The sequence below is a fragment of the Rhododendron vialii genome, chromosome 10a, assembly GCF_030253575.1.
Source record: "Rhododendron vialii isolate Sample 1 chromosome 10a, ASM3025357v1".
In the NCBI taxonomy this organism is placed as follows: Eukaryota; Viridiplantae; Streptophyta; class Magnoliopsida; order Ericales; family Ericaceae; genus Rhododendron; species Rhododendron vialii.
Window position 1 is genome coordinate 32,675,947 of NC_080566.1, and position 21,535 is coordinate 32,697,481.

General features: G+C 35.1%; 1 protein-coding gene across 1 annotated transcript; it reads left to right on the plus strand.

The window, feature by feature from the left end:
* The first annotated feature begins 5,278 nt into the window (after nucleotides 1-5,278).
* LOC131302469 (annexin Gh1-like) lies at nucleotides 5,279-11,361 on the plus strand. Its single transcript, XM_058329135.1, has 5 exons — nucleotides 5,279-5,450; nucleotides 8,618-8,763; nucleotides 9,281-9,497; nucleotides 10,113-10,327; nucleotides 10,874-11,361. Exons 1-5 carry the CDS (start codon nucleotides 5,375-5,377, stop codon nucleotides 11,168-11,170), a joined length of 951 nt encoding a protein of 316 aa, XP_058185118.1. The 5' UTR covers nucleotides 5,279-5,374; the 3' UTR covers nucleotides 11,171-11,361.
* Nucleotides 11,362-21,535: the final 10,174 nt, after the last annotated feature.

The following is a 21,535-nucleotide window of genomic DNA, read 5'->3' on the forward strand; positions in this document are numbered from 1 at the left end:
CTCTTCCCTCCGTTTTCACAAGTTCCAGCATTAGTTTTTAGCTCGCTATTTTTTTTTTGATCCGCTTTATCTTGCTATTTGAAACTATCACAGATGCTCTAAAAAGATTTTGGTTACTTGAACCCCTGCGTCATTGTTGACTCTTAGCTTTTAAATTCCGGCAATGTATGTGACAAAAGAAATGCTAACGAGATTCTCAAAGGCTTGAGATATAGGAGTTTGAACTTAGCAACAAAAAAAAAAAAAAAAAAAAAAAAAAAAAAATATATATATATATATATATATATATATATATATATATATATATATATATATATATATATATATATATATATATATAATATCGTATATCAGGGCGGTTCAAGGGACACCCAAAAAAAACACTTCATAGTTCCCGATCAAATTTTGATGATCCGAGCCGCTCAATGTGATCAGAACATGATTTTAAGGGTACCGGCGTGAAATTAGCAAAAAAAATGACCGGAAAGGGCTTGATCCAAACAGTTTTTTACTGAACGGTCCAAATAAAAACTGCTCAAATCAAGCCTTTCTTGGTCATTTTTTTTGGCTAATTTCTCGCGAGCACCCTTAAAATCACATTCTGCACACAATGAACGGTTCAGATCATAAAAATTTGATCGGGAACTATGAGATTGAGATTTGGGATATTTTTTTAGGTGTTTTTTTGGGTGTCCCTTGAACCGCCCCGTATATTATACTATATATATATATATATATATATATATATATATATATATCATGTAGTATTGGAGTTTGATATAACTGAAGTCTCAGGTTCGAAATCTTTTGAGTGCTATCAACTTTTGTGGGGCCAGTTCTTACAGGAATTTCCTCTGGTTTTTTTTGTTGTGCTCACTGCTAGTGGACAATATATAGGATTAGTTCAAGTGCGCGTAAACTAATTTAGACACCCAAAACCGTGTAAAATTATGTGAAAAATACATTGAAATCAAATCATGGAATAAATTGATTTCTCAATGATGAATGCTGGTCGATGTCACCAAACCACCCACCAACCCAATTGGCATTGTTTCACAATTTAAGGACAAACCAAGTAGAGAAACTAGGTTTGTTGATCTGTAGCTGTAGGACCCCGGTGCCTAGGCGGTTGCAGATGTTTATATGTTGTCTCCCAAGTCGAAGTCAAAAAGACCTGATTTATTCCGAAGCACAAAAAAGAAAGAAAGAAAGAAAGTCAATAGCCTTAAGATTTCTTGTCCCCGTTAAAGTTGAATATATTTATAATCACTCATTTTTACGAACAAATTTGCACACTCATTCTATAAGTATTACACAACGAGGATTGTCTTCACTGGTCAGGGGTTTGCTCCCATCCTAGAGATGTGAGTTCGATTCTCAAGGGCAAACTAAACGTCTGGGAGGTGAAAGTCCACGTGGGTAACCTCATGGGCGCGTCCAGTGGTCCACCCTCCTACTTACTTCTAACTGCTATCCGTGGGTGTTAGTTCCCTCCGATCGGCCCTAGGTGGATCTCACTCTCGTTTGGCTGTGGGGATACATCCTATGTTGTCAATAAAAGAAAGAAAAAAGAAACAAGTATTGGGATCCATTACACCACCAATGTGTGTGGAGCCCATTAATTATGTGAGTATGTATATAAGTTTGTAAAGTAGTTGTAGTTGTAGTAGTAGAGCGATTGTTAGAATTTGCTTAAATAAATGTTAATGTTGCTATTGGGGTGTGTTCCATTAACTAAAATAAATAGTAGTACTTATTTTTCGAATAATGTGCAACAAGGACATTAAGGTCTGCAAATGTGTAATGTTTAAGAAAATGAACATTTTTTCACTAATGTGTATCATTTTCATTTACCATAAACTCTTCAGCAGAACCATAAATTTTTAGAGAAAAAGAAAGAAATATTTTCCAGATGTGAGTATGAATGAACGCTATGTTCTTAAAATTTAAGAATCATAATGGTGTGTGTTTGGACTATACTATTAGTGTCTTTTCATTCATCTTTCTCCGAATTTTTTTTAGATTCACGTTATTTTTTTTTAATTTAATCATGTAGGGAGAGTGAAACATGGATGGGTCAGGACCGGCCCTGACTTTTCGGAGCCTAAGGCAAAAGGCAAAGATGAGGCCCTTTACGAACTTTTATAAACAACACATAAAGTAGATAAGTTACTTTCCCGAAATAAATTCAAGTATTTATCAACAAAAAAATCTTAAATAGTAACCCAAAAAATGACGTTTCAAAAACATCACTTAAACCTAATCCTAAAAGATATAACCGAATATTGTAAAATTTTGAAAGCATCACTTAAATATTACTCCCTCCGTCCCTAAATAAGTGTTCAACGTGCACATCTAGGTATTTAAAAAGATGCATTTTTTATTAAAAAAATTCAACTTATTTTCACAACTTAAAAGAACTCATTGATGTCTATTGATTTGTGGAAAAAAAAATTGATTCTTTTAATGAAAAAATGCGTCTTTTTAAAGACTTAGGTTTGCACGCCAGACATTTATTTAAGAACAGAATGAGTACTATACTATTTTTGTAATTTTTGCCAAAAAGAAAAGAGCGAAATTTTGGCCGTATAATGAATTTTACCGAAAGCCTCTTCATCTTTGAAAGCATCTTCTAGCTTGGAAAAATTTATTTTGAAACATTGACCGTTCGTACAATTTAACTTGTAAACAGTAAACAAAACAAAAAAAATCTGACAATATTCATCTCTTTTATCTCATTATGTATATTATACTGTAGGTGGTACCAAAATAGGACCCTCTATAATTTGGAGCATATGACTTTAATCGAGAGCCGTCACTGCATGGGGCTGTTCAATTGAGATTCGATCTATCGAGGGAAGGATCCAAGTCAGTTTGTTCTGACCAGTTTGATCCATTTTTTTGCACCCGAGTCGTCCAAATCTGTTCTGGGTGTTTTGGGTATTTTGTAAAAAAAATAAATCCGAACAAATTTGAGCCGTCCAAAACACTTTTGAACGGCTCAAATGCAACAAATGGACCTAACTGATCTGAACAAATTGGACTGGATCCAATCCCTCTATGGAGAGGGCGATTTGGATTGGTTAAAGATGCAATCAGCATTTACTTCTATTTATAAAGTTTTGTTATCAAGGAGTATTGTTCAACTTTTAGCTTAATAGGTTAGGTACACGTCAAAATTGTACTAGTAAATAAACGAAAGTGTAGTAAATGGACCTAACTGATCTGAACAAATTGGACTGGATCCAATCCCTATATGGAGAGGGCGATTTGGATTGGTTAAAGATGCAATCAGCATTTATTTGTATTTATAAAGTTTTGTTATCAAGGAGTATTGTTCAACTTTTAGCTTAATAGGTTAGGTACCACGTCAAAATTGTACTAGTAAATAAACGAAAGTGAAGTAAATGGACCTAACTGATCTGAACAAATTGGACTGGATCCAATCCCTCTATGGAGAGGGCGATTTGGATTGGTTAAAGATGCAATCAGCATTTACTTCTATTTATAAAGTTTTGTTATCAAGGAGTATTGTTCAACTTTTAGCTTAATAGGTTAGGTACCACGTCAAAATTGTACTAGTAAATAAACGAGAGTGAAGTAAATGGACCTAACTAATCTGAACAAATTGGACTGGATCCAATCCCTCTGCGGAGAGGTGATTTGGATTGGTTAAAGATGCAATCAGCATTTACTTCTATTTTCAAAGTTTAGGTGTTATCAAAGAGTATTGGTCAACTTTTAGCTTAATAGGTTAGGTAACACGTCAACATAGTACTAGTAAATAAACGAAAGTGAAGTGAGAAAATATAAAAGAATCTGATTTTGGACCGCAGAGGTACTGTTCAAGTGATCGCAACAGTAGATTATTCTTCATCTTGACAAGAAAAGTTTAAGAAGTAAGAAAGTATGATTAAAAGGCTAAAGAAATAATTGAAGAGATAAAAAATATTATAAACCAATATAATTTTTAGACTTGGTTTAGATTTTTATTTTTTGAAATTGGGTAATATACTTAATTTTTTAAAATTTATCTCATCCAAACAAGTTTATAAAATAAATAATTCCACAAAAATTTGAAAAAATACTAACTGCTGAATGAATCAACTAAAAAGAATAAATTACGACAAGCCCAAACTTCTTAAGATTTTGCTCTACAAATTTTTTTTATTAAAAGTGGTAATGATTTTTGCACTTTCGTTATTTAATGCTTGTACTCTTTTTATTTGATCAGCGAAAGTCATTATTTTTAGAATAGTTAAGATTGATACATTGAAAGGTCGGTATCCTCTTTTTAATAAAAAATTACCTGTGGGTCTAGAAAACCAAGACTTAATTCCTATTAAGGATGAACTCAATTTTTATTTACCTCAATTTTTTTTATCTCATTTGAAACTACAATTTTAACTTTTTAATAGTTCACTTTTTAAACGTGTGATAATGTAGAAAATTCACATGCATAATTTTTTTTTTTTAAAAGAAGAGTGAATGTGTGATTATTAAAAAAGGAAGTGGGAAACTGAAAATCAATTTCCTGAAAATTAGTTTTTGCATTTAAGTGATCCAAAAGTTAAAACAAACATGAATCTCTTATTAGAAAGGCTACACACAACGAGAAATTTTCCAGTGCTGGTGGGCACGGCCACGTGGTGCCCGTGCATGCATCTCAACCGTCCAAACGTATTTTGAATTAAAAAATTACCCAAACAAATCTAGGTCGTCCAAAAAATATTTTGGACGATCGAGATGTGTGCACGGGCACCACGTGGCCGTGCCACCCGGCACTGAAAAATTTCTCCCACACAACAACATGCTGCACTTTTTTTTTTTTATCCGAAGTAGCAATGTCACTGTAAAAGTCATACAACATCTACGTGATTTCCATCTAATACAGAGACAAGGATAAACAATATATAAGCCTAAAGAGGTAAACTAATGCCTAAACCCTAATTACGAGCATAAAGCTTCCAACACATTATTGCCAAGACACCAAAGGCTGGCGTAGGTGAAGTTGGATGGCCCGACATTGAATCGCCTCAGTATAACGGATCATCCCTATCTAACAGTGATCCATTCATGTGACCTCTTTCTAACAGTGGTCCATAAATGTGAACTCGTGTGCATCGAAATTGCGGACGTTTGTTGGGAATTGTGTTTCACACGTCTATGTCAGGATAATAACAATTCACACGTCTTTGTTAGGATAATAATAACGTGGATTTGGACGTGGGTGCCATTCTCCTTTATTAGAGAAAAACCGCAAACGTCAGTGATATCTCCAATCGCGTTTTCCGTGTCCCTGTAGTGAGAGAAAACCGACTTTCTTTGAGAGAGAGAGAGAGAGAGAGAGAGAGAGAGAGAGAGAGAGAGAAGAATGGCGACTGTTACGATACCTCCATCGGTTCCATCTCCAGCAGAAGACTGTGAACTTCTCCGAAAAGCCTTTGCAGGTCTCCATTTTCTAACCTCCTCCTAATTTCGTTTCGATCACTATGGAATTTCGCAGACATTTTGATGTTTGTTAGCTTCGTCATCATCAGATGGGTGATTTCCGCATTGGATCTCCTCATCATAGTGCATAACGAAGATACACATCACGGAATCACCACATACGTACGGTATGAAAATATCTACAGCGTGGATGATGGGCGAAGCTACCCTTCTAGCTTGATTATATTATGGATCCAAGAGTTCGGTCAGAAATGTTCAGTATGTGGAGTTCGTCCAACCGATATATCATTCACGTAAAAAACTAGCAAGATCGAACAAATCAGATATGTATAAAAAAAGAATCAACGTACCATATATGAGATACTCCTTTGTTATGGGATTTCATCGTAATTATCTATAATATTAAATAGGATCTAGGATTATCATGATTTTCGCTGATAAAACATAATGCGAAAAACATTCACACACAAGTTACATACCCGGATCCATTATAAAGAAATCGTGTTCTATGTAATAGGTGATTCAAAGAGCTTGAGCCCTTGAACCTGCAGTCATTAATGAAGCGAATGATGTCTCATAAATTTGCTTAAGTCTTGCCTCTTCTTGAATAAGCATACTAGCCAAGTCATTCATATTCCACTTGTCATTCATAGTGTTATAGTTAATCTGGACTAACTCGGATTGAGGAGACAATGATGAACGGTGTTTACTATATAGGTTACCCTGGAAAATCCAAAGGCCCAGATTTTATTGTTCTAACCATAGGAAGAGAATTGTAGAAACCGGAAATGCCATATTCATTGAGAATGGTGGAATCAGTGAGAGTGATAAACCACGAGAGGTGGTTTTTCAGGAAGTTAGGATGCAGGCTCCCTTGCCCATAACTTTAAAAGAAACGGTGTTCATATAGTTATTGAACCACAAAGGAATGATCAGCCACTCCATAATGAGATCGTCACCAACAAATAAATTGTACAACAACTATAAGAAATAGGCTTACAAAGATCCCAAAGGGGAAGGAGATTAACTATTTCAGATAATTGTTGTTTATTTACAAGAATCTGACACTGGGACTCGTGAGTAATCTGGTTTCATTTAAATAGATTAATGTCATGAGCTCTTTCAACAAACTATTACATAGGACATGGTTTTGCTGTAATTGATCCAGGTATTAACTCGTGTGTATGTTTGAAACTTAGACCGTCTATTTTTTCATGCACAAATTTATTTTGTTTACAGAGTTATCCATGTTTGATCAGGATAGTTTTTTTACGTGAATGAGCTATTGGATAGATGAGCTTATAAAATGAACAGTTCCAATCATTGTTGTATCCTGGGCTCACAAAGGTCCAAACTTGACCAGACTGGACCATAAGCAAACTGGATGGGAGCTTCGTCTGTGTATGATTGGCCTCTCGTTATTAAGTTTAATTTTGTTTATGGGAACTTTATTAACCACTAGTTTCACTTAGCTTTTAAGGTCGTTACGAAGAACTGGACGACGCTTTTATCAGATTGTAAATATGCTTTATTGTTCCATACAATCTGCACAATAATATCTTTCACTGTTTGGTTTCAGTATCGCGGTCTTTATATTTTAGTCAATTTGCAGTAGTGTAACGTCTCAGAATATGATTCTGGAGAGTGTTTCCCTGCCAATGCCGGCCCCGACATTTGGGTTACCCAAGCTCGATTTTCCGCTTGGTTGCCCACTTGAAAATTTTAATCGCAAAGAAGATTTGCAAGGAACCACGCAAGGAAAAATGCGTTTGGGCTCATTCCAGGTCTCACAAAAATCTAGAAAAATATCCAATTTTTTTTAATTTTATTTTATGGGGCTCTGTAAAAAATCGGCTCCAAGAGATATCGATTGGTAAGTATTACTTTTGGATTCGTTGGAGTGAAATTGCTCAATTCGCCCATATGAATTCAAAAGTAATACTTACTAATGTCCGTTGGAGCTGATTTTTTACAGGGCCCCCTAAAATAATATTAAAAAGTTTATGGATATTTTTCTAGATTTTTTGTGGGACCTGGAATGGATCCAAACGAGTTTTTCCTTATGTGAGTTATCTGCAAATCTTTATTACGAATAACAGGACTCGTTGCCCACTAGTGCTAATTATAAAATAAAAAAAAAGTCATACAAGCAAAAACAAAAAAAAGGACAAAAATAATATTATATTGTCCATTTAGCTTGAATTATATCATCCGTCCCTTCTCGTTTTGGCTATAGCGTCCCTTTTCTTTTTCTTTTTTTTCTTCTTATCTGATAGTCCTCCTAATTTTCTCTCTTAATAATTTGCCCTCCTAATTTTTTTTATCTATTATTTACCCTAGGTACGTCCTCTCTTTTACCCTTCTAATTTTCTCAAGTTTCATAATTTTTTAAAGTAGGTGAAAACCATACATATTTACTTTTTTTTTAAAATATGTACAAAATTTTTTGGATGATGCCCATAAATTTTTTTTTTTGCTGGATTTCTTTTTTTTTTTTTTTGTATACATACAATTTTTTTTTTTTTTGTTGCCCCTTGCCGGGGGGTTGCCCGAGCCGGCCGGCTTGCGGGGCTTACCCCCTGGCCGGCCCTGTTCCCTGCAATTCGTATCTAGTTCTTTAATAGAACCCTATGTTGGCAACTTTACCTAAGACAAAAGTTTGGGTTTGGGGGGTGATAGTGGGAAAATTGACAAATAAGTCACAAGGATGAATTGCATTCGCTGTTCAAAAAAAGGATAAATTGCATAAAAATAGCCACATATAGCTGTAACCTTTGCACCTTTGCACCTTTGCACATTTCATGAGGTTCCATGTTGAGCGGCTCGGCCAAGATTGTTCTTTTGCACTTCAATAAGCCCTGCCTGAAATGGCCCTGATAGCAGCTCGAGGACAGGCGTATTATGGATTTCCATAGACACATAAATAGCCTCTGCCCGATGCCACTGCAGAAGCCCATTGAAGTGCTGGTCTATAGTTTACCAGTTGGCCCCGCTTACAACTCAAATGTGGGGAACCGATTGAGAAGCTGGAAGTGGTTGACTTCGATTGCTGTTACTGTTACTGTTGGCTGTTTGGCTATCTAATTTGCATTGACTTGTTCCTTAGCTTCTGCAGAGATGTATTGGATAGATTAATGACCTGCTATTGTGATCCATATCATTGCAGGATGGGGAACCAATGAGGATTTGATTATTCAAATTTTGGCACACAGGAATTCAGCCCAACGCAAGTTAATCCGGCAAACTTATGCCGACCTTTTCAAAGAAGACATATTGAAAGAACTGGACAAAGAACTTTCAAATGACTTTGAGGTCAGTCTTGAATGTACCTTTGTACGTATGAGATACTCTCCATTAATTTAATGCAATGGACAGTTCCATTACACACCTAAAATGCTGCCACCGTAACTGAAAAGTAAAACTACGGTCTAGATGAAAACCTTATATTTCAAAATTTACCACCGGTTCTAAAATCTTATTAAACTAGTTTAAAATTTCCCCCTCATTTTCTTAGATCTTATTCAACAGGGGCATATGGCTTTAGACCATTGTGTTACTCTCCATTAGCGGTGGCAACTCTAGATCCGTAATGGACCTCCGTCACATTGATGCGGCAGAGGATCTTGGTCCCTCGACTGATTGAATTATTATGCTTCCCAGGGCTGTTTAATTAATTGTTCCACATAAGTCCTCATGTTGTTTATTTATGACTTTTATTCTCCTTTACCTTGTTTGGCTTCCTGTTTATTGGTTTGAGGGTAAGTGAGGAAGCATTTCCCCATTGTTACTTTTTGTTAATGCTTACTGTCCTATTGCTTCTGTTACACAGCGGGTAGTTCTGCTCTGGACAATGGATCCAGCTGAGCGTGATGCATTCTTGGCTAATGAAGCGGCAAAGAGGCTAAGTGCAAGCAACTGGGTGCTTATGGAAATTGCATGTACCAGATCTTCACATGACCTGTTTATGGCGAGGCAGGCATATCATGCTCGTTATAAGAGATCCGTTGAAGAAGATGTTTCGTATCACACAACTGGGGACTTTCGTAAGCTACCTCCATAAACTTCCTGGTCATTACATTTGGTTCTTGTGATTACTATTTGCTATGAGAAAGTTTGGTGAATATCCGGCCTCTACTGGTAAGAGTGATGCCAAAGAAAGAGGTTGGGCATAGCTTTCATGTGGTGCACAATATGCTCTTTTAAATCCATCTCGAGCATGATCTCCCAATGTTGAGCCATCTTTCCTACTTACTGTTGTGGATCATCGATGGATGATGAGCAAAGGACCCGAGGAGAATTGCTAATCTAACTAGAGGGGCGTATTGAGCAATCCAGGAAACAGATTGATGGTATATTTGTAGTACTAGTGAAATAACTTAATACCTTTGATTCCTACATTTGAAATAGACTGGAACAGAAAAGTGTTTCCAGTGACATGTATAAATTGAACATATCAGATTTAGGGTATTCGATTCTTTGTAATCAGATTCTGTCCCACAAGAGACTGCAGGCATCCAAACATAGGCTTTTCTGAAAGTCAGTACATTGCACTTTTAATGTATTCCTGCTCATTTCCTAAGTTACTTCAAATGAAAGTCATGTTTCCTTTGACTGCAAATATTGTGTTGCAGTTTGTTTATTTATAGTTTTAATTTTGACATAGCTTTTAGTTCCCCTCCTGAGTTCATTCCGGTATGAGGGGGAAGAGGTGAACATGACAGTGGCAAAATCAGAGGCCAAGATACTTCATGAGAAGATATTGGAGAAGGCATATAACCATGAGGAGCTTATTAGGATTCTGACTACACGGAGTAAAGCACAGCTGAATGCAACCCTCAACTACTATAACAATGAATTTGGAAATGCGATCAACAAGGTTTGTGCATCTTCTCCGAGTCCACAAAAAATGAAATCCATTACAACATAACATTGAAAAGCAATCTAGTCTTGAAATGTTTTTAGTTTCCATAGTTTGAAAAGCTTAAAAAAGTGGGCACTCAACTCAATCGATACTATTCGTGTTGTTGTTGGTAAGGTTTTATGCAGCCATTTACACCCTTACCACCTTCATAGTGAGCAACCACATCTAAAGGAGAGTGCTTGTTGAAGTTTCACTTCAAACTTTTTTGGAACTATAAACTCGGAACTTTCCTCTCTTTTTTCGTGTCTGGTTTTGTTAGAAAATACTTCCCAAGTTTTTCTAGCATGTCATAAATTAGCTTAGAGCCCAAAGCAATCTAGGAAAAGAGTACAGAGAGCCATCTATGAAAAGAGTACAGAGAGGGTGCCATTTTAAGTTCACATTTCACCCTTTGATCTCTGGTCAAGGGTCTGTTCAAAACAAGAAATTAACAGAAGGGCTCTGCTCAAGGATGTGGATAAGAATTTTCTTGTTTATTCTGTCATGGGCTGTATTTTTCAGGATCTAAAGGCTGACCCCAAGGATGAATACCTCACTCTTCTGAGGGCAACAGTAAAGTGCTTGACATGCCCTGAGAAGTACTATGAGAAAGTTCTTCGATCAACAATCAACAAGCTAGGGACCGATGAATGGGCTCTCACTCGAGTTGTTGCAACTCGTGCTGAGGTTGACATGCAACGAATCAAGGAGGAATTCCACCGGAGGAACAGTGTCCCTCTGGATATTGCCATTTCCGGAGACACTTCTGGGGACTACAAGAAAATGCTACTAGCTCTGATAGGGCATGGGAATAATTAAACAAGCTTTCCTGGTTGTAGGCAGAGCTGCTTCCCTTTGAAAACAGTTTGGTGATTCTGCGGGTTTTATTCAGACTCTGTTTTGTCTAATTCTGCAGATTTTATTCGGACTCTGTCTCTACTAAAATGTTTTGTCTAATGACAGTATAAATGTGAGGGTGAACCCCTACTGTTTCTCTTTCTTCCATAAAATCTGTGGAATTCAGATGATAGTGAGTGCAACATGGATTTATACCAAACTGTTTACAAGTTGTAGACTGAAAAGGGCCAGCAAGTGCGTGAGGCTTCCTCTATCGATTAGTATTTCTTAACTTAGCACAAAAGAAGAAAAAGAAAAAGAGATTATATTGCTAAATTGTAATTTTACTTTTTATATATTTCTTGAAATAGACAAATACACAAAAAGTGAACCAAAGCGGCCCGAATTCTACTCCCCAATCCTCTCGATCAGGAAACGACCCCAGCTGCCTAGTTTGGGTACAGGAAGTAAGTTCGATATATAGTCACGAATGAATAGGATTTGCCTTTTTTTGACAAGCAAGATAATTGCATTTATAAACTAGTAAAAATACAAAATACAAAGAATTGGAACTCCATCGATTCGAAAATACAAGAAAAACAACAAATAATACAATGGTGTTGTCGGAACCTAGGAGGAGGGTAGAGAGTGTGGAATTTGCCTTTTATGCATGGAAGATAGTGTGCTGTCAGTTTAAAAAAAATTGAGGAAAGGAAGGAAGCAAAAAGCAGTCATCTCGGGTTCCAAAAAATCGCAACACTTGTGTTTTGTTTGGAACACGTGGAAAGAAAGGAAATGAAGAGTAGGTTAAGAATATTTTCCTCCATTTTTTTGGTTTCGGAGGAAAGATGAGAGAAAATGTCAAAATGATGTGAATAGTGAAATCCCCCCCTTCCCCTCTTTTTCTCCCATTTTCCTTCATAATTATTCTTCTTTCTCTTCCCTCACTTTTCACAAGTCCCAGCATTAGTTTTTAGCTTGCTATTTGAAACTATCAGAGATGCTCTAAAAAGATTTTGGTTACTTGAACCCCTGCATCATTGTTGACTCTTAGCTTTTAAATTCCGGCAATGTATGTGACAAAAGAAATGCTAACGAGATTCTCAAAGGCTTGAGATATAGGAGTTTGAACTTAGCAACAAATATATATATATATATATATATATATATATATATATATATATATATATATATATATATATATATATAGTATAGGAGTTTGATATATCTGAAGTCTCAGGTTCGAAATCTTTTGAGTGCTATCAACTTTTGTGGGGTCAGTTCTTACAGAAATTTCCTCCGGGTCTTTTGTGTTCACTGCTAGTGGACAATATATAGGATTAGTTCAAGTGCGAGTAAACTAATTTAGACACCCACCCAAAACCGTGTAAAATTATGTGAAAAATACATTGAAATCAAATCATGGAATAAATTGATTTCTCAATGATGAATGCTGGTCGATGTCACCAAACCACCCCCCAACCCAATTGGCATTGTTTCACAATTTAAGGACAAACCAAGTAGAGAAACTAGGTTTGTTGATCTGTAGCTGTAGGACCCCGGTGCCTAGGCGGTTGCAGATGTTTATATGTTGTCTCCCAAGTCGAAGTCAAAAGACCTGATTTATTCCGAAGCACAAAAAAGAAAGAAAGAAAGTCAATAGCCTTAAGATTTCTTGTCCCCGTTAAAGTTGAATATATTTATAATCACTCATTTTTACAAACAAATTTGCACACTCATTCTATAAGTATTACCCAACGAGAATTGTCTTCACTGGTCAAGGGTTTGCTCCCATCCTAGAGATGTGAGTTCGATTCTCAGGGGCAAACTAAACGTCAGGGAAGTGAAAGTCCATGTGGGTAACCTCATGGACGCGTCCAGTGGTCCACCCTCCTACTTGCTTCTAACTGCTATCCGTGGGTGTTAGTTCCCTCCGATCGGCCCTAGGTGGATCTCACTCTCGTTTGGCTGTGGGGATACATCCTATGTTGTCAAAAAAAGAAAGAAAAAAGAAACAAGTATTGGGATCCATTGCACCACCAATGTGTGTGGAGCCCATTAATTATGTGAGTATGTATATGTAACGCCCCGACTTTCCGGAAGCAATATAAAATAAAATCTTAAGAAAATTTGCTAAATAAATATAATTTTCCAAAATGAAGTTTAGCTATTACAGCTACAAGAAAAAATTACTGATTCAAAATACATTAATTTCAGAGCTGACTCTAGGCTTGATACAAATCCGAAACATACTCAATTTTCGTTCTTGATATTCCTCTTGTGTCCGACCGCTCCTCCATTGAATCCTGCGCCTTCTGGCAAATTGATCGCCGAAGCAATCGATTTACCAGGATACAGACGTATCCGTGAGTGATAAATCACCCAGTAGAATAATCCAACCCAACTACCCCTCTTACCTTACAGTTAGCAAGCAGCAGGATAAATATGGTACGAAGAAGTAAAACAGAGATTCACAAACATCAATTTGTTACTATTCATTATTCTTATGTGAAATCTAAGATCTCTCCGCGAGATCTTTCCTCCCCAACCGCTAGCCATGCCCTGTCCCATGAGATCACTTTCTTTTATTGTCGTGGATTGCACCTCAGTTATGTACCTAGCGTGTATCCCTCTCATTACAACAAAAGGAAGCTTATCATGTCCGAATCATAACTAGGGTTCGCCTATCTTATGCACCACTTCACAATCACCACAATCATCACTGGGCTTACTTTGCCAGTATCAATTCATCACTCAACACTGGGCTTACTTTACCAGTTTCAAACCATCACATCCAACTCATCACATCTCAAAATCCCGCCTGCAGGCATTCTAAATAAAACAAAACTTTCCAATTCATCCATTACCTAGCATCGTCTAAGTGAACTCTATTCGCATACCACCCCATGTCTCTAGGGTCCAATCTAGCATTCAATCAAGCAGTGGTGTAACATACAATTAATCAAATAATAAACAAAATAATCAGTAAGTAACGTAATCACGCATCTTTTTATGAATGGGCCGTTGTCCTTAATCTTGTGTGGACAAGATGATAATAAGTAAGAACTTTTTTTAAAAAATTTTTAAAAAAATATTTTTATAGGCTCTCATTAATTATTTCTAAGTAATTAGATTAATTAAAAACTAATTTAATGCATTAATTAGGTAAAAATATTAAAATAATTAATGTGACCTGATTAAGAATCCGAGAGGTCCTATGCAACCAGTTGAGTATCAAAAGTTAGGTTCGAAGGGTCGCGGGATTATTTTAAATAAAGACGTTAAATAAAGTGGCCGAAAGTGAAGTAAATAGATAATAAATAATTTACTAATTAAAATATGTTGAGGTTAACAAAGTTTCATCTTCGAAATGTAGGGAGTTTAAATAAAATTACTCGGGCATTAATAACATGGTTTATAAGGTCGTAAGGAATTTTTGATTGAAAACGCGATAGAAATAACAATAAATGGTAAATTAAATAAAAAAATATCAATTTAACAAGATATCATCTTTGAGATGCAAGGAGTCTAGGAAAAATTAGTTTGGGTGTTAAAACGTTGTTTGGAAGGTCGCAAAGATTTTTCGTTAGTAAACTTGATAGATAACTAATAAATAATTCAATAAATAGATAATTAAATAAAAAAAATATGATCTTAACAAGTTATGATCTTTCAGGTGTGAAAAGTCTAGGAAAAATAGTCCGGGGATTAAAAATGAGGTTTGGAAGGTCGCAAAGTTATTTCGAAACATTTAAAACTAACTCAATCTACTAGATAAATTAAACTGATATAATTAATATGTTTTATATTAAGATGGCATTATATTGTAATAAAATAATATCAAGTCAGTAGTTTTTCATAATATTAATATCATAAAGATTGTAAAATAAATATCATAAGGGTCATCTTTTTCGTAAATAATTACAAATAAAGTGTCGAGATCAAAAATAATATCAATTGGTGAATACGGCAGAAAACGTGCGGTTAACTATATTTTTTTCGTTCGGGACATAGGGTTAAGCATATAAACACTTAATATACTTGGAGAAGAGGTTGGATAGGATTATAATACCTTGAATTGGATCGGATTGATTTAAAAACGAATCTTGAATTTTGGGGAAGAAGACTTCGGGTTCTTTGATCGGGAGACTTTGGGATCGGATTGAGGCTTGTTTGGGGATGCTCTGGGTTGTAGGAGGTGATCGGGATGGTTGAATTGAGTTTCGGTTGGGCGCAGTTATGAAACCCACTTTTCTCTCTCTTTCTTTCTCTCTCTAAATCTCCATGGATTGAAGCTCCGTTTTCTTTGACTTTTCTCTCTCTTCTGGACTGGTGGGGCGTGGAAAATATTGTGGTATTTTCGTGGGTCAATGGGGTGGGTATTTATAGAAGAATTTGGTGGAAGAGGATAAGAGTGAATTTAATGGGGTTAGGTTCATGGGATTTGGAATGGACGAATTGGGCTTGATTTTAGGGTCAGGGAGGAAGTAGAGACTGAGTAGAAGAGGGAGAGACGAAAGGAGTATACATGTAAAAAATAAAACTAAGATAATTATATTTGTATAAATCTATTAAGGAAAAGAATTATAATTATATTTGTATACATCTATTAAGGAAAAGAATTAATTTTATTATTAATAACACTTTTTAAATAATTAATCGATTACTATAGACTATTTGATTAAAAATAATTTCTTTATCAAAAAAAAAATAGGGCAAAAATCCGGATCGTTACAGTATATAAGTTTGTAAAGTAGTTGTAGTTGTAGTTGTAGAGCGATTGTTAGAATTTGCTTAAATAAATGTTAATGTTGCTATTAAGGTGTGTTCCATTAACTAAAATAAATAGTAGTACTTATTTTTCGAATAATGTGCAACAAGGACATTAAGGTCGGCGAATGTGTAATGTTTAAGAAAATGAACATTTTTTCACTAATGTGTATCATTTTCATTTACCATAAACTCTTCAGCAGAACCATAAATTTTTAGAGAAAAAGAAAAAAAGAAAGAAATATTGTCCAGACGTGAGTATGAATGAACGCTATGTTCTTAAAATTTAAGAATCATAATGGTGTGTGTTTGGACTATACTATTAGTGTCTTTTCATTCATCTTCTCCGATTTTTTTTTAGATTCATGTTTTTTTTTTAATTTAATTTAATCATGTAAGGAGAGTGAAACATGGATGGGTCAGGGCCGGCCCTGACTTTTCGGAGCCTAAGGCAAAAGGCAAAGATGAGGCCCTTTACGAACTTTTATAAACAACACATAAAGTAGATAAGTTACATTTCCGAATTCAAGTATTTATCAACCAAAAAATCTTAAATAGTAACCCAAAAAATGACGTTTCAAAAACATCACTTAAACCTAATCCTAAAAGATATAACCGAATATTGTAAAATTTTGAAAGCATCACTTAAATATTACTCCCTCCGTCCCTAAATAAGTGTTCGGCGTGCACACCTAGGTATTTAAAAAGATGCATTTTTTATTAAAAAAAATTCAACTTATTTTCACAACTTAAAAGAACTCATTGATGTCTATTGATTTGTGAAAAAAAAAATTGATTCTTTTAATGAAAAAATGCGTCTTTTTAAAGACTTAGGTTTGCACGCCAGACATTTATTTAAGAACGGAATGAGTACTATACTATTTTTGTAATTTTTGCCAAAAAGAAAAGAGCGAAGTGATTTTGGCCGTATAATGAATTTTACCGAAAGCCTCTTCATCTTTGAAAGCATCTTCTAGCTTGGAAAATTTTATTTTGAAACATCGACCGTTCGTAAAATTTAACTTGTACACAGTAAAGAAAACAAAAAAAATCTGACAATATTCATCTCTTTTATCTCATTATGTATAATTTTGCTTTAGAATTTTATATAAAAAATTGGTGTGAAGTCCACTGTAGCATGTTTGTAACCCACTTAGTCCACTTCTAAATTTCATAACCCCTCTAGTCCACTAATATAGTTATTTAACCTAATAACTCCAATTTACTTAACAAGAGATATTTTTCAAGACCAAAAAACCCTCCTATATAACATATAGAGAGAAACCCTAAATCATAAAACAGATCTGAGCTTCCCTTCTCCCCCTCTCTCTCTCCTCCCCTCCCCTGGTGAACCGTCCCGGTCGATTAAGAAGGCAATCGGAGATTGATTCGGCAGATAGATAATGAAGTTGGAAGTTTGGTTCGACTAATGGCGTATTGTGGCCTCGTTGCTCATGTTCCTACGATACCAAAGCTGCGGGATCAGTAGTCCAGTGGTGGGTTGTCTTCCTGGTCCCATTTTCCTGTTGTAGAATGACACAGCAGAGGGAGTGGAGGGGCTGAATTTTCTCATCTTATTTATGATACATTGTGATACCTCCAAATTCTCCACGCCGACGAGCTCTCCCTCACTCACCACAAACTGGATCGGGCCCGCATTGCCCATATCGGTGATGCTTACCATCAGGCGGTTGTTGTCGCCGCCCCCGCCCTTGATGGACGCCGTCTACATGGCCCTCGATGGACGCCGCCACCATGGCCAGAGATGGACTGGCCCGTAAATCACCGTGAATCGTTTCACCAAGCAGCGAAGGGAGAACATACGCGAAGTCATGGAGAAGAGCCATTCACCCAGACCTCGGAATCGGTAATCTCATCTTATACATATAATACCTGTTCCTCATCGTAGTACTTGTTGTTTTGTATCTTGATCTCTTTGATATTTAAGGTTATAGTCTATTTCTTAAACTAATCTTGAACGAATTTGGATTTTTGACTTGTTATGTGTGAAATTTGTAGTTTCAATCAATTATATAACGTTATTCCATTTTTTCATAAACGTGCTTTAAAGTTTGTTTGTCTATCATATTAAGAAGGTTGATCCAGTCTTTTATTTATTTTAATGGAGAGAAATCTGGAGTAGTAAAAATAAAAAATAAAATATTATAAGAAGGTTGATCCGGTCTTTTGTTTGTCCCGTGTTCGGTATCATCAGATTTGAAAGTTTTTGAATAAATACATAAGGTTATATATGTGTTTTTCCTAGGGTTAGAGATCTGAAGTTTTTTGAATAAATATATAAGGTTATATTTGTGCTTTTCATCAATCACTTCTTGATTTGGTCCACGCAGCGGCCTCTCCGACTTGCTTCTGATATATTTAGAGTTTTTTGAATAAATATATAGGGTTATATGTGTATTTTTTTTAGGGCTAGACATATAAAGTTGGAACAAGTTGTGTTTTTTGAAAAAATATATAAGGTTATATGTATGTTTTTTGTGTCACAAAAAATATATATTTTTGTGTGTTTTTGTTGTTATTTAATGTCATTTTTTTAAAACATTATCAGTTAGAGAGAGATATAATAATATATAACGTTATATTGTTATATATAACATTCTAGATTAGAAATATTCTATGTTATTTAATAAAGAGAACATATAACGTTATATATGACATTTTGTACTGTGTAACGTTATATATAAGCTTCTGTCATATATAATGGTATATGCTCCGTTGTCGATCACTTATTGAATTGATCCACGTAGCGGCCTCTCCGACTTATATGTGAAAATATGTAGTTTGAAGCTCGGTTAGCGATGTGGTTTGGTTATAGATAATCTTCTCTACTGAGACATATATGTTATATGTGACACAATTTGCACTTGATAACGTTATATATATATAAGCTTGTATTGACAAAAAAAAAAAATCAATTTGCATAGAGAACATATAACGTTGTATATGAGATTTTGTCCTGTAAAACTAAAAAAAAAAAAAGTGGAACTAATAACATTTTATGTTCTTTTATTGAATAGGTTCTCGCAGCGGCCTCTCAAAGCACATATGGATATATCCATATATTATCAGAAGCAAGTCAAACAGGCCGCTGCGCGGACCAATTTAATAAGTGATAGACAACGGAGTATATAACGTTATATGTGAACTTTTGTCATGTGTGATATGTGCTTTTATCTCATTTTTGAGATATATTAATGTTATTTATGTTGTTTTGAATATGTATATATGTAGATATAGAGGTTATGAGAATGCTATTCGGAGGCAGAAAATCAAAATTTTGAAGGATCCGATGAAGGTTTTGATGAAGAAACGATGAAAAAATGAAGCTCGACCCCCTGTAGCCTCATCAACATTCAACTTGGGATTCAAGGCGCGACTGGAAACAAGAATAATAGTGGCATGATATGTGAACATATAATGTTATTTTTTGACATATATAATATTGTTGGAAAGATGATGTTTTGAGAATATATAATTTTATGTCATGTTTTGTGAGACTTAGAGCTACAGAAGCTCAGACATAATGTTATATATTCTTTTTTTTTTTTTGAGATTTAGAACTACAGAAGCTCACATATCATGTTATATGTTCTATTCTATTTTTTCCTGAGATTCAAAGTTGCAGAAACTTAAATATAATATTATATGTTCTTTTTTTTTTTTGGGATATTTAGATATTCAAAAACTCACATATAATGTTATATGTTTTGTGTGGACCAGCATATAACGTCAAAGACTAAAAACAAGAAAAACCAAAAAGAAATGTTGCATGTTAGAAAATTTTTGCCACACATATAATGTTGTATGTTAGGAAATTTTTGTCACTAATATAACGTTAAAAAATCAATACAAGAAAAATAGGAAAAACAAAAAGAGAAATTTGTCACATATATAACATTAAATGTTAAGTATAGCAGGTTTCATTAAAAAAATCTAGAAAAATCAAAAAATACGTTTTTTGTTACACATATAACGTTATATGTGGCGTGATTGCGAAAAAAATGGAAAAAATATATTTTCGTGTTAGCCAAACAAGGCCCTTATTTCTTAGGTGGGGTATTTTTGTCATTAAAATTATTAGTGGACTTAGTGGATTATGAAACTTAGAAGTGGACTAGATGGGTTTGGAAACTGCTATAGTGGACTTATGCAAAATTCTCCCAATTTTATACTGTAGGTGGTACCAAAATAGGACCCTCTATAATTTGGAGCATATGACTTTAATCGAGAGCCGTCACTGCATGGGGCTGTTCAATTGAGATTCGATCTATCGAGGGAAGGATCCAGTTCAGTTTGTTCTGACCAGTTTGATCCATTTTTTTGCACCCGAGTCGTCCAAATCTGTTCTGGGTGTTTTGGGTATTTTGTAATAAAAATAAATCCGAACAAATTTGAGCCGTCCAAAACACTTTTGGACGGCTCAAATGCAACAAATGGACCTAACTAATCTGAACAAATTGGACTGGATCTAATCCCTCTATGGAGAGGGCGATTTGGATTGGTTAAAGATGCAATCAGCATTTACTTGTATTTATAAAGTTTTGTTATCAAGGAGTATTGTTCAACTTTTAGCTTAATAGGTTAGGTACACGTCAAAATTGTACTAGTAAATAAACGAAAGTGCAGTAAATGGACGTAACTGATCTGAACAAATTGGACTGGATCCAATCCCTATATGGAGAGGGCAATTTGGATTGGTTAAAGATGCAATCAGCATTTACTTGTATTTATAAAGTTTTGTTATCAAGGAGTATTGTTCAACTTTTAGCTTAATAGGTTAGGTACCACGTCAAAATTGTACTAGTAAATAAACGAAAGTGAAGTAAATGGACCTAACTGATCTGAACAAATTGGACTGGATCCAATCCCTATATGGAGAGGGCAATTTGGATTGGTTAAAGATGCAATCAGCATTTACTTGTATTTATAAAGTTTTGTTATCAAGGAGTATTGTTCAACTTTTAGCTTAATAGGTTAGGTACCACGTCAAAATTGTACTAGTAAATAAACGAAAGTGAAGTAAATGGACCTAACTGATCTGAACAAATTGGATTTGATCCAATCCCTCTATGGAGAGGGCGATTTGGATTGGTTAAAGATGCAATCAGCATTTACTTCTATTTATAAAGTTTTGTTATCAAGGAGTATTATTCAACTTTTAGCTTAATAGGTTAGGTACCACGTCAAAATTGTACTAGTAAATAAACGAAAGTGAAGTAACTAACTAATCTGAACAAATTGGACTGGATCCAATCCCTCTGCGGAGAGGCGATTTAGATTGGTTAAAGATGCAATCAGCATTTACTTCTATTTTCAAAGTTTAGGTGTTATCAAAGAGTATTGGTCAACTTTTAGCTTAATAGGTTACGTACCACGTCAACATAGTACTAGTAAATAAACGAAAGTGAAGTGAGAAAATATAAAAGAATCTGATTTTGGACCTCAGAGGTGCTGTTCAAGTGATCGCAATAGTAGATTATTCTTCATCTTGACAAGAAAAGTTAAAGAAGTAAGAAAGTATGATTAAAAGGCTAAAGAAATAATTGAAGAGATAAA